The sequence below is a fragment of the Panthera pardus genome, unplaced genomic scaffold (assembly GCF_024362965.1).
Source record: "Panthera pardus isolate Hobbes unplaced genomic scaffold, ASM2436296v1 HiC_scaffold_21, whole genome shotgun sequence".
Taxonomy (NCBI): Eukaryota; Metazoa; Chordata; class Mammalia; order Carnivora; family Felidae; genus Panthera; species Panthera pardus.
In genome coordinates this window covers 28,260,731-28,274,329 of record NW_026526777.1, presented here as the reverse complement: position 1 = coordinate 28,274,329, position 13,599 = coordinate 28,260,731, and the positions used below count along the sequence as shown (strand labels likewise).

At 47.6% G+C, this 13,599-nt stretch overlaps 1 protein-coding gene across 4 annotated transcripts in view; it reads left to right on the top strand.

The window, feature by feature from the left end:
• The window catches only part of LGR6 (leucine rich repeat containing G protein-coupled receptor 6), a 118,981-nt gene that overhangs the window by 88,882 nt on the left and 16,500 nt on the right, over positions 1-13,599 (top strand). For all 4 annotated transcript variants that reach the window (XM_053909055.1, XM_019431590.2, XM_053909056.1 and 1 more), the window contains one exon: positions 11,637-11,705. In XM_053909055.1, the coding sequence (XP_053765030.1) occupies positions 11,637-11,705 (69 nt within the window). The remainder of the gene's footprint in view (positions 1-11,636; positions 11,706-13,599) is intronic.

Sequence of the window (13,599 nt, the reverse complement as noted above, 5' to 3'; positions counted from 1 at the left end):
ATCCCAAGCAGGCTCCACACTGTCAGTGCAGAGCCCCACATGCACGCAATGTCATGAACTGTGAGATCATGACCTGAGCCAAAATCAAGAGTCAGATGCTCAACTGACTGAGCCACTCAGGCGCCCCTAGATGGACTCCTTTAAAATACAAATTAGGTCATGTTACTCTTCTATTCAAAACCCTCCAGTGGCTCCCCATCATACTCTTGGAAAGAAACCAAAGTTCTACAAAGTTCTGGAAAGAAGCCTACAAGTTCTGCAAGGTGTCGGGTGATGTGACACCTTGCTACCTCTCTGGCCTCACCCCTCCTTCAATCTACTCCAGGCACAGTGGCTTCCGTGGATACACTAGATAGATATGCTCCTGCATCAGGACTTTGTACTGACTGTTTCCTTTGTCTGGAATGTTCTTTCTACAATTATCTACCTTCTCCGAGACTGCCCAAATGTCACCTTTTTAGCGAGGTCCTCCCTGATCACCATTTTGCAAGCACTTCTTATCATTTGCCATCTCCTTTTCCTACTTAATTTTCTCTATAGCACTCACCAATCTGATATTTATGTTATTATTTATTTATTCAGGTTGTTTGTTATCTTTCTCCCACCTTTCCATGAGTTTTTTTTTTTAATTTTTTTAACATTTATTTATTTTTGAGACAGAGAGAGACAGAGCATGAATGGGGGAGGGTCAGAGAGAGAGGGAGACACAGAATCCGAAACAGGCTCCAGGCTCTGAGCTGTCAGTGCAGAGCCCGACGCGGGGCTCGAACTCACGGACCGCGAGATCGTGACCTGAGCCGAAGCCGGACGCTTAACCGACTGAGCCACCCAGGCGCCCCTCCATGAGTTTTTTTAAGTTTATTTACTTTTGAGGGGGGAGGAGAACAAGCAGGGGAAGGGCAGAGAGAGAGGGAGACAGAGGGTCCAAAGCAGGCTCTGTGCCGACAGCAGAGAGCCCAAAGTGAGGCTTGGGAACTGCGAGATCATGACCTGAGCCAAAGTCAGATGTTTAATTGACTGACCCACCCAGGCACTCTCTCCATGAGTTTTTGTAGCACCTGACACAGTGCCTGGCATGGCGAAAGTGCTCAATAAATATTTGTTGAACAAATGAATGGATATATGGCCCCTGGCAAGTCTCTGCTCCTCTTTGAGCTTCAGTTTCTCCATCTGAACCATGAGAGCATTGGACTATCCGATCTCTAAGATTCATCCCAGCTCCGGTCATCCATACTAAGTGCTGTGCAGAGTCTCCAGACCAGACCTCTTCTAGTAAAGATGGAGAAACGAAGCCCTGGACATGGGCTGAACTCACAGGGATGGTCCCTCATCCTTGCCTTGGGGCAAGGTCCTCTGCCCCAGTTGAAGCTCAGGATCCTGACATTCGAATAGTGAGTTGAAGTCACTAGGACAAAACCTCAAGCTACATTCCGCCCAGACCAGGGCAACCTCAAAGACCTCAGGTCCCCTGCATTAACGGGCCCATGGCATCCAGGTGAGGGAGGTGCTGCCCACGGGTCTGCCCACATCTAGATGATGGGATCCTATTATACCATTTCTTTTTTTTTTTTTTTTAATTTTTTTTTCAACGTTTTTTATTTATTTTTGGGACAGAGAGAGACAGAGCATGAATGGGGGAGGGGCAGAGAGAGAGGGAGACACAGAATCGGAAACAGGCTCCAGGCTCCGAGCCATCAGCCCAGAGCCTGACGCGGGGCTCGAACTCACGGACCGCGAGATCGTGACCTGGCTGAAGTCGGACGCTTAACCGACTGCGCCACCCAGGCGCCCCCCTATTATACCATTTCTAAGTGTGGCTAAGGCTTTTCTGGGGGAGGGTGGTGAGAATATGAAATGTTTATGCACCTTGTCTACACCTTCAAAGAATGTGGGAGAAGACTTAGGTGGAATGTGATGATTGTCTTTGAAAGATCACACATATTTTATGGTCTTCCAGCTGACAGGATGAGGGCTAAGAGAGGAAGTAAGGGTGGTGCTCTAGCTTGGGATGAGGAAGGCTTACTTAATCTGCAGAATAGCCCGACTGTGGCCCCCTTAACGCCCAGTATAGTCGGTGAGCCCTGCCATTTGCATGGTCCGGGCAGAAACTGGATCCTCGTTCCCCTGGAATCTCAGAGATGAGTCCCGTGCGGGGGCAGATTGGACTGTTGCCTTTTACCTCCCTTCCGGTTCTGGGCTTCTCTGATCCCAGGTGCTTTATTCGGGCAGGGCAACAAGTAACCTCAGTGTCAGAGATCGGCAACTTTCATTAAAATTGGCGGGGTTATTGCTTCGGATATTTTCTGAATTTACTTTCTGGCGGAGAAGCGAGCGTAGGTGGAGGGAGGGTAGGAGGAAGGCGTGTCTGTATCTCTCAATAGAAACCGATGACAATTTTACTAATTGCTGCATTTATTAATGGGTGGCCTTTTATGTAGGTTGTTTAGAAGGTAAAACAATGCTATTAGTCATAAAGTCTTTGTTGGTTCCTGGCTTGCCAGGTTATCTGCCCCAAGCATGTGAAGTCAGATGGAGATAAAGGCTCAGTCTGCAATACAGGAAGAGCAATTAAGTCATGTATTCATCGTGCCTGCCCGCTTTTGTTACGGGCCCTTTGGGAGAGAAAAATGGTTCAGAGTTTACAATCAGAAACGTCTGTGTTTTGTGTTTCACGCTGGGGAGCTAGGCTCACCCACATTCCTCCGTGTGCCCTTATCTGTGATCTGGCAATAAACATAAATATTAGCCTTGAGAATAAAAGTGTAAGCGGAAGCCCAATTAATTATGTTAATCTTCCTTTATTGTTGTGAAAAGTAGATAGACCAACTTGTGTGTCTGCTGTTGCAGTGTCGGATGAATGGAAGTGCCTGTTCTGGTGTCTAGTGTCTAGTAAAAGAAAGAGGGGGAAAGAATTGGCATTATTTGAGTATCCAGACCAGGGTCTGGACCGGATGAACAGAGTAGCCTTATGTAATGGGCATCCCTGATGTACAGGTGAGGAAACGACTGAGCAAAGTTAACTGGCTAGTTCGAGGTGATCCTGTTGGTACACAGCGGACAAAGCTGTTTCACTCTAAAACATGTAACACACAAATAGACATCTAGCCTAACAACCAATTGGTTTTGACATGCTTGTTAGCACCCAAAGAGACTCCCACAGGAGTTTCTTCCCTTGGGAGGAAGCCTGGTGCGCCACCCCCCCCGCCCCCCGCAACCCACCCCGTTTATCCTTCTTCCCACTCTCCCTAAAACTTTTTTCTCAGCCCTGCTACTTGGAGCCTAGCCAGGCTGCAACTCTGGGTGGTATACAGAAAAGATGTTAAACCAAGAGCCAACAGGCCTCGGCTCTGGGACTTGCAGTGATTTACCTCCTGTCTCTGAGCCTCAGTTTCCTTATCAATGAAAAGAAAGGGCCGGACAAGATGACTGCTAAATCCTGCCAGCTCTGTGCTCTGAGTCCATCGTGAGGCTCCCCAGAGATCTCAGGAGTTGGCCATTCCTGCACAGCCAGATGGAATGGAGAACACTGGGGATGTGGGTCCTTGAGCAGCTTGGGGCTTGGGTCACCTGCTTAGCTACTTTTACCGATTGTGTGGGTCTACCATCAGTTTTGATTGGATTTGGCTGGAAGCAGCTGAGCAGATGAAGGGGCATATCAGCCATGGACAGCTGCAGCCTCTGGACTGAATTCCGGCTGGAGCTGGGAATGGTTTTTCTTTAACCTCAGCCCTCCCCTGCCTGCTCCCAGCTCCTGGGAGCAGCATACAGAATAATTCTCTTCCTGGGCTTCTGGCTGATTCTGGGCTATTAAAGATAATAAACTATAGAGCCATGGATGAGCTTTTCCGGGGAGGTTTAGGGCATCATAAAGCACCTTGCAATGGAGGAATCGGATCAAATCAGCTTGTGGCTTGACGCGGGTCTTTCCTGCGATTGCCGAGAGGCTGTATGTTGGCTTCTGATCCCGAGGGGCTGAGACACTGCCCCAATGTGGCCAGCCACAAAGGCCAAAGCAACTCCCATCTCCAGGCCTTGACAGTGGCTCAAATGATCATTCTTGACAATGACCATACGCATATATGGCCTTGTGCCTGGGCTTCGGGAGACTCAAAAGGGAGCTCATGTGCTTCCTGATAGTGGCAAGCTTCCTGTCTCATGGGGAAGGCACTCTGTACACAGATAACCCCATTCTGGACTCAAACTGCCTGAGCTTCAGTCCCAGCTCTTTCATTCATGGTCAAGTGATTGCCTCTCTCTGTGCCTCAGTTTCTCATCTGCAAAGTGGAGATAATAATAAGTATTTACCTCAAAGGATTGGCATGGGAATGAAATGAATTAATATATATAAATCACCCAGAATCGTGACTATTACCTAGTAATTACTCTGATTATTATCGTTATCACCACCACCACCACCACCACTATTATTATTCTAATATTAAGCATGTTTCTGGAGAAAACATCAGAAAAGCACTGAGAGAGTGAGTGATTCATTCTGACTGCAGGGATGGGGCTGGGTACATGAAGGAAGGTATATCTGAGCCTGGACTTCAAAGGGAGCTAGGATTTCGACATCTAAGACTGGGGTTAAGGGCATCCCAGGCTGAAAGCGTGAGGGGCACAAGGAAACACACGAGGCTGTGAAAACACATGGGGCTGAGATGGTAGACGGAGCTGAAGGTGTATAGCATCAGAGCCCATTGAGGACTTTGAACTTTGGTCTGTAAGTAATGAGGAAGCCTTTTCAGATTTCTCAGCAGGTGAGTGACACAGTCTGTTTGGCATTTCAAAAAGATCTTCCTGGCAGATGTGTAGTAGCGAAGAGTGTGGACTCCGGACTCGCACTGCCAGGGTTCAAATCTTGGTTGTGATGGTGAATTAGTTCATTTCTGGATCGTGTAATAGTCCAAAGAGGGTGTTTCTTCTTGGCAAACGGCCCTCCTCCATATGGTGACTCAGGGACCTGGCTTCTTAGGATCCTGCTATCCCTATCTCCTCACTGTCTTTGGCACCTAACTAGTGAAAGAGTAGAGAGACCGTGGAGGAGACAGGCTGGCTAGTTAAAAATCCTGCACTAAATGTAGGACATACCACTTCTGCCCACCTTCCATGGGAAAGCACACATTGCAAAGGAGGCTGGGAATACACTCTAGCCACATTTCTGGCTATTCCTCCCATTACCATAGGATAGCGCTGTCCAACAGAACTTTCCACAATGATGGAAATGTTCTAAATCTGTGCTTCCAATATGGTAGCCACTTGCCACATGGTATATCGAGCGCTTGAAGTGTCACTAGTGAAACTGAGAGCCGAGCTTTTATTTTACTAACTTGTAATTAATTTACATTTAAACAGCTGTGCATGGCAAGTGGCTGAAGGTGTTGGGCTTTGCTGTTGTAGAGAAAGGAGAGGGTGGATTTCGGTGGATAGTGATGTCTAGCATGACTGTTTAATAATTGGGCAGGTTATTGGACATCTCTGGGCCTCACTTTCCTCAACAGTAAAATGGGTATAATAGTGGTAACTACTTCTTAGGCTGTCGTGAGGATTAAGAGATCATTCAGGCATAGCATTTAGTGCCCGGCGTATAATCCGTGCTCAACCAAGGTTATTTTATGGGTTACATCCAAACAGCACCAAATGAAGCAGGGCTTTGCCAATTATCCAAGTCATTGAATCTGTGTAGATATCCAAATGGGAAAATTCAGGCCACCCCACCCGCGTGTAGTTGGCAGAATTCCTTTTGACATTTGCACAGTTTTTATTCTCCACATTGCTCTACAAAAAATGGCCTTTGAGTTCACATGCCTTTTACTACATGTCTTTTCCCACTGTCTGTCAGGCCATTTCTGGAAGGATTCCTGATCAGGAACTGCAAAGGAAAGCTAGAACCACTCACTTCGGCTGCCTGGACATGAGTCCAGTGAACTGTATAAGGGCTCAGTGATAGCAAAATCACAGGTGACCCATCGTCCCATGGCCCCTGTGGCCCTGGGCAAGCCTAACAGTGAGTGCCCCTCAGGATTATCTTGTACCTTTCTTGACATCAACCTCAAAATCCTAAGGATGTTCCACCAAATATTGTAGATACTCTTAAGAGTCCATTAATGCTTTAAGAGTCCATTAATTCATTCTTTAATTTATCTAGACCCGTTCATTTATTCATTCAACAAATATTTGTTGAGCTACCGTTCTGTGCCAGTATTTTGGTGTTTAGAATGTGAAACAAAGTTTCTATTTTCAACCTTCATTCTAGTGGGTGGGAAGAAATTTAGCAAACAAATATATGTCAGATATATTTATATATATTTTATATATATATATTTATAATATGTATATTTATAATATATATTTATATTTATAAAGGAAAGCAGGATCTCTCGTTATCTATTGCTACATAAAAACCACCCTAAAATGTAACGGTCTAAGACAATAATGTACGATTTCTCATGAATCTGTGGATCACCTGGGCTCATCTTGGGTGCTTTTCTGCTGGAGACTTTGCCTGGGCTCCCTGACCAGGTTGCAGTCTGCTAGAGGTTCAGCTATGACTAGAGGCTCTAAGATGCCTCATTCACATGTCTGTGAGTGGGACCTAGGTTCTGGCTGTTGGCTGGCCCTCTCCACAAGGCCTTCATTACCCAGGAGGCTAGTACGGGCTTCCTTGCATGGTGGTGGGAATGTTCCAAAGGAGGGCAGAGGTTGTGAGTCCTCTTGTGACTTAGGATTAACTCACACCATGTCAGCTCTGCCTTATTCTGTTTTGGTTAGTGCCAGTCACAAGCCAGCCCGGTCTCAGGGTTAGGGAGGCAGAAGCCATTTCTTTTTTTTTTTTTTCTTTTAATATGCTTTATTTATTTATTTATTTATTTATTTATTTATTTATTTAAAATTTTATCTAAATCTTAGTTTACATATAGTTAGTTAATATATAGTATAATAATGGTTTCAGGAGTAGAATTTAGTGATTCATCACTTGCATACAACAAGTGCTCGTACCAACAAGTGCCCTCCTTAATGCCCATCACCCATTTAGCCCATCCCTCTACCCACCTCCCCTCCAGCAACCCTCAGTTTGTTCTCTGTATTTAACTCTCTTGCGGTTTGCCTCCCTCTCTGTTTTTATCTTATTTTTCCTTCCCTTCCCCTATGTTCATTTGTTTTGTTTCTTAAATTCCACATATGAGTGAAGTCATATGATATTTATCTTTCTGTAACTGCCTTATTTCACTTAGCATAATACATTCTAGTTCCATCCACGTTGTTGCAAATAGCAAGATTTCATTCTTTTTAAATTTTTTTAAATGTTTATTTTTGAGAGAGAGAGAGAGAGAAAAAGAGAGAGAGAGAGCATGAGCAGGGGAGGGGCAGAGAGAGAGAGGGAGACACAGAATATGAAACAAGCTCCAGGCTCTGAGCTGTCAGCACAGAGCCCAATGTGGGGCTCGAACTCACAGACCGCGAGATCATGACCTGAGCTGAATCAGAAGCTTAACCAACTGAGCCACCCAGGCACTCCACAATTTCATTCTTTTTGATCACTGAGTAATATTCCATTATATATATCACATTTTCTTTATCCATTTGTTAGTCAATGGACATTTGGGCTCTTTCCATAATTTGGCTGTTGTTTATAGCACTGCTATGAACATTGGGGTGCATGTGCCTCTTCAAATCAGCATTTTTGTATCCTTTGGAAAAGTCCTAGTAGTTCAATTGCTGGGTCGTGTAACTCTATTTTTAATTTTTTGAGGACCCCCCCCATACTGTTTTCCAGAGTGACTGTACCAGAGAAGCCACTTCTTTTTTTTTTTTAATGTTTATTTATTTTTGAGAGAGAGAGAGAGAGAGAGAGAGAGAATGCAAGTGGGGGAGGGGCAGAGAGAGAGAAGGAGGCACAGACTCTGAAGCAGGCTCCAGGCTCTGAGCTGTCAGTGCAGAGCCTGACGTGGGGGCTCGAACTCACAAACCATGAGATCATGACCTGAGTCAAAGTCGGACGCTTAACCGACTGAGCCACCCAGGTGCCCTGAGAGGTCACTTCTTAATTGGAGAAGCCACAAAGGACTTGTGGCTACTTTTTCTCCTCCAGCTTTATTGAGATGTAATTGACATACGGTACAGGTTTAAGGTTTACAGCCTGTTGATTTGGTACACTTACATATTGCAAATGATAAGACTTGGGACCACTTTCAATCTACCACACAGAGTAAAGGAACAGCAAATGAGGGGCCATGCTGTATTAAATAGAATGGTCAGACAAGGCCTTTCTGATGAGGTGTTATTTGGGCAGAGACCTGAATGAAGCGAGGGAGAAAACCAGGCAGATATCTGCAGTGTTCCAGGTGATGGAATCGTGAGCTAAAGCTCTGAGATCAGGCCAGTGCAATTCTTTGCATTTACGATAACACTGCAACATTAAGGCTTTAAGTGAAGGTGCTCTTACGTTACTTACAGGAAATCCGGTTCTCCTTGGGCAGCACTGGAGAATTCCTGAATGGGCTGAGTCAAGTTAAAAGGAGGTGGGGGGGGGCACTTGATTTGGAGACATTGAGATGTGAGGGTGACTCCTTTATAAAATCTAAGACCAGAAAGAGTCCAACTACTCGCCCCTGCTGCCTCTATTCTCAAGCCTTGCAAGTAGAGTGTCCAGGCACCTCCTACTGCCACCTGTGGTAGAACTCCAGCAATGTGGAAATTCCCTGGTCCCAACTCCAGTATCTTTGGTTTCCATGAAAGTGCTTTGCACGTAGCCTGCCCTCAGCCTGCTCTCGTCCTTCCCCTCACATAGTCTGTGGGGAGCCTCTCCGTGAGTGAATCAAGGTTGGAGTCATTGGAGGGAAAGGTGTAGGATTCATGAAGGACGAGAGCAGAGCAGAGCAAAGCAGGAGGGTTTATGCTATAATTACCCAAAATCACCAGGGGAGTCGGAGTGTGATCGGGTAATTAGTGTGTGTTGGGGGTGGTGTGGGGGGGTGCAATTATCCGGCTCACTGGCTGCCAGACTGTTGTCACTGTTCTTCTGGCCCTTGGGCCGGGTTCCTGGCTCTACCTGTGGACTATTAAGTGTAATGACCCTGTCACGCAGAGGAGCCTGTCATTATGTCTGTGTTAACATGGTATTTACCCACAAAACCTGCCAAGTCACTCTGTGATTAAAGAGCCTCAGCATGGTCCCCTGCCCTGGCATTGGATAGTCTTCTCATGAAAGTTGTCAGGGCAGGCGTGGCTTTAAAAGGCTGAGAGAGGGGCGCCTGGGTGGCGCAGTCTGTTAAGCGTCCGACTTCAGCCAGGTCACGATCTCGCGGTCCGGGAGTTCGAGCCCCGCGTCAGGCTCTGGGCTGATGGCTCGGAGCCTGGAGCCTGTTTCCGATTCTGTGTCTCCCTCTCTCTCTGCCCCTCCCCTGTTCATGCTCTGTCTCTCTCTGTCCCAAAAATAAATAAAAAAACGTTGAAAAAAAAATTTTTTTTAAAAAAATAAAAGGCTGAGAGAAGTTGGGCTGGGGTCATACCGGGGGGCTCAAGAGGGACCCTGTACCTGAGCCCTCCCTCCCCGCCATTGCCAAAGCCTAAGACCCCATACTCCAGCCACAGGAATCTGGAAACACCAAGACAACCCCGTGCAAAATCAGGCACATCTCCACATGGGGCTAACCGGTCGGCCACTGAGTGAAACAAAAGTCTACTTTGTTTTTTTAAACTACATGTTCACAGTAATACCTGCAATCCAGCATCCTCACACAGTTTATTCTAGTTTTTTTTTTTTTTAATGTGTATTGATTTGAGAGAGAGAGAAAGTGAGGTTCCAACTCATGAACCACGAAATCATGACCTGAGCCGAAACCAAGAGTGAGTGGGATGGGCACTCAACCGACTGAACCACCCAGCTGCCCCGAAACAGAAGTCAACTTTAAAATCTTAAAGGCTGGGGGGCACCTGGCTGGCTCAGTCAGTGGAGCACCACAGGCGACTCGATCTCAGGGCTGTGAGCTTGAGTCCCGTGTCAGGTGTAGAAATTACTTATAAATAAAATCTTTAAATAAATAAATAAAATCTTGAGGGTTGATCATCTTTTCTGAAGTCTCTCCTAGGAGGGGTAGGAAGGGAATCTGGTCACGTAACATAGAGCAAAACTCCCCCGAAAGTCTTCTGTGGCTCTTCCTCCCTACTTCCCGATCACATTTTACTGTCTTCCCCCAAACACAGGCACTCTCCCCACTCTTTGGCAGGGCTCCCCTGCCTTTGGGCCTTCTTTGTCACAGGCAGTTCCAAATCTTTTCTAATGAGAATCAGGTTTGCTCTCGGTGTTTTACATTTCTCCTCTCTCCCTTCCCCCTGTCCCCCTTGTGGCCTCAAGGGCACAAACACAAAAGACCCCTTCAGAGAGTGGACAAGCAGGGCTGTGAGCACCTGTGGGCCAAGAGTTTGCCCCTGGTGCCTAAACAATGCTGCCGTGAGCATCCTTATACAAATACCTTTACAGGTGGGTGTGGACTTCTCCCCAGGACAAACTCCTGGCCTTGAGGTGACTAGGTATGAATCTTGTCATTTCAAAAGATGCCGTCTGGGGCGCCTGGGTGGCGCAGTCGGTTAAGCGTCCGACTTCAGCCAGGTCACGATCTCGCGGTCCGGGAGTTCGAGCCCCGCGTCAGGCTCTGGGCTGATGGCTCGGAGCCTGGAGCCTGTTTCCGATTCTGTGTCTCCCTCTCTCTCTGCCCCTCCCCCGTTCATGCTCTGTCTCTCTCTGTCCCAAAAATAAATAAAAAACGTTGAAAAAAAATTAAAAAAAAAAAAAAAAGATGCCGTCAAATTATGTCTAAAAGATAACACACATTTCAATTCCCACTAATCACTTATGAGAATGCATGTCTCCCCACATTCTTTCCAACTTGGGTTGCTACTACTTTTTAAAAATTGCCTCCATTGTTTTCTGATTATACGTGTGATACATGTTCATTGTAAAAAAAAAAAAAAAGGGAAACGAAGAAAAGCCTAAGAGAAAATAAAGACTAGCTGTCATGCCATCACCCAAAGATAAGAAGCACTGATCCATTTTTTAATGTTTATTTATTTTTGAGAGAGAGAGGGGGGGGGGAGGGGCAGAGAGAGAGAGACACAGAGCCCGAAGCAGGCTCCAGGCTCCAGGTTCTGAGCTGTCAGCACAGAGCCCCACACAGGGCTCGAACCCACGACCTGTGAGATCATGACCTGAGCTGAAGTCAGGCACTTAACTGACTGAGCCACCCAGGTGCTCTTGCTGGTGACAAGGTGCTAAAGATGGCCCCATTCTTTCCTCTGTCCCTCCCCCAGCCACTGACTGTGTGTCCAAAGGCTTGAGGGATTTTCCTCAGCCAACGGGGACTCTTCCTGAAGGAGTCAGTTGCAGGTATCCACATCCCTGAAGTGTCTCCTCAAAACAGTGCTGTTGCCAGGAAGACTTCCAGCCTGAGGATTTGTGGAGTAGGAATGGAATATGAACGTTCCAAAAATGTGTTTCCAGGCATTGACAGCTGGATCCGACAGATTGGAGAACGCATCTCTCCGGCCAATCCCAGAGCCAAGTTTCTGTTTTTCAGGGGCCCTGACGTGCCCTGTGAAGCCACCCTTCTAATGACTGCTCTTGCTTTCCGTCCCAGAGACCTGAATTATAATGAGCTGCAGGAGTTTCCTGTCGCCATCCGGACCCTGGGCAGACTGCAGGAACTGTAAGTCCCTCTGCTGGTTTCTGTGGGTGTCCTCCTCTCCCAAGGGCAGGGGCTGAAGCCAGTTCTGGGCCTCCCTCGCAGCCTCACCTCCCGGGGTCCTTGTAAAAACTGTAGCTGCGTGCCCGCTGCAGCCCCCCCCCGTGCAGGTCTCAGTAGTCGCAGACCTCATTAGTGTGGCACTGAGCATTTCCGAGAGGTGTGTCATCGGCAGAAATGGCTCTGAGCCCTTCCACCCTAGAGAGACACATGGCACAAGACACCTCCTGGGAGGCTGGGCCTGGCACTGCCCCTGCCTTGGTTGGCGTGTGTCTGGAGATGAATGAGGAGAGGAGCTGGGGGCTGGTCTCTGGGCTCATTCCTCAGCACCTGATCTCATGGGGAAGATCAGAAGCCCGATTTTGTTCCCCACAGTCACTACCTATTAGTATTCTATTTTAGCATCGACCGTGCCCAGCACTAAACACAAACAAAGAGTAAGATTGCCCTGGACTGTTCCCCCAGGATCCTTCAGGTCTGTTGAGGACACAGAGTAAAGCAGGCACCCGGACAGGGCAGCTTAGGGTTGGTATATAATTCTGGCCCTAATTGTCCAGGGGTAGCTAAAATGACTGGGAATCCAGAGTAATATACGAAGAACCTTGTAGACTAACACATGTGAGATGAACCTTAAGGGGTGGATGGAGTTTCAGTGGCGACAGTGGAGGACGAAGGAAGGCATTTCAGACAGAAGAACCATGGAGGCAGAGACCCAGATTGGAAGTTGAATGCGCAAGAGATGACCCCAAGGGAGACCAGGCTTACTAGAGGAGAGGCTCCCGGCAAACAGTAGGAGATCTACTGGGGGTAGAGTGGACTAGATTAAGGGAATCTGAGGTTGGTGAACAGAGCCCCACACTTACAGGCAGCCCAACATCTTTACTCAAACCACCGCCTGAGACCAGCCCAACTCCATGCCACCACCCCCCCCCCCCCGGTCCCACCCCGTCCGAAGTTGGCAGGTGGGAATTCCAGGTGTGTGTAACAGTTGAGGAACAACCAGACCGGTTGGAGGGAAGGGTCTGAATGGGAAACTATTGTAAGTCCCCCTCCACTGCCATTGGGGTCCCAATGGGTATAGATGTGTGTGTGCACGTGCGCATGTGTGTGTGTCTATCTGTCTCTATCTTTCTACATCTATTGAGAGAAAGCTGCTTGAGGACAAGGCCTCTGTCCTATGAACTTCTAAACATCTCAAGGCTTAGCTCAGCACTAGACACAAAGGAGGAGTCCCAAATCATATAAGAACAAATTAACAAAGGAATGGAAGGTGGAAATGATAAGGAGAAGGGAAGAAGGAGAGAGAGGGGGTGGACGCCCAGAAGGCATGAGGAGACACTAGAAGTCTCCAGACAACAAGAAGTTGGCCTGGGGGTGCTGCTCAGCATGGATTATGTGCTTCCCAGTCCAATATTTATCTTGAGATGATCACCCCGACTAACCAAATGCATAATTCCCAGCTTCCAGAGCCCTGGAGATTAGCGGGTGCCTCCCTCCTCACTTCCACACACAGTAGGCCAGTCACTCAACATCCACTGTATCTCCCTGCTCCTGCTGCTGCTGCCTTTCTAGGTTCCTTAGTCTCCAGGCCTGGAGGCCAAGCCAGCCTCCATTCGGGGAGCAGCTCTCATCCCTGGGACCCTCAGAAGCTCTGCTTTTCCCACAGGCCCTCAGCTTCCTCCTTGGGGAACCTGTGGAGTTCCTGCCACAAGTGACTGAGGAGAGGAAGCCTCTCTTGGGATCCAAACTCAGCCTCCTGCTCCCAAGTTCTCCCCCCTTACCACCCCCCTTGCTCTCTGAGGCTCCACACTTTACTCCCTTCACAATTGTCAGAGAAAAGGTTGGGTGTGTTATCAAA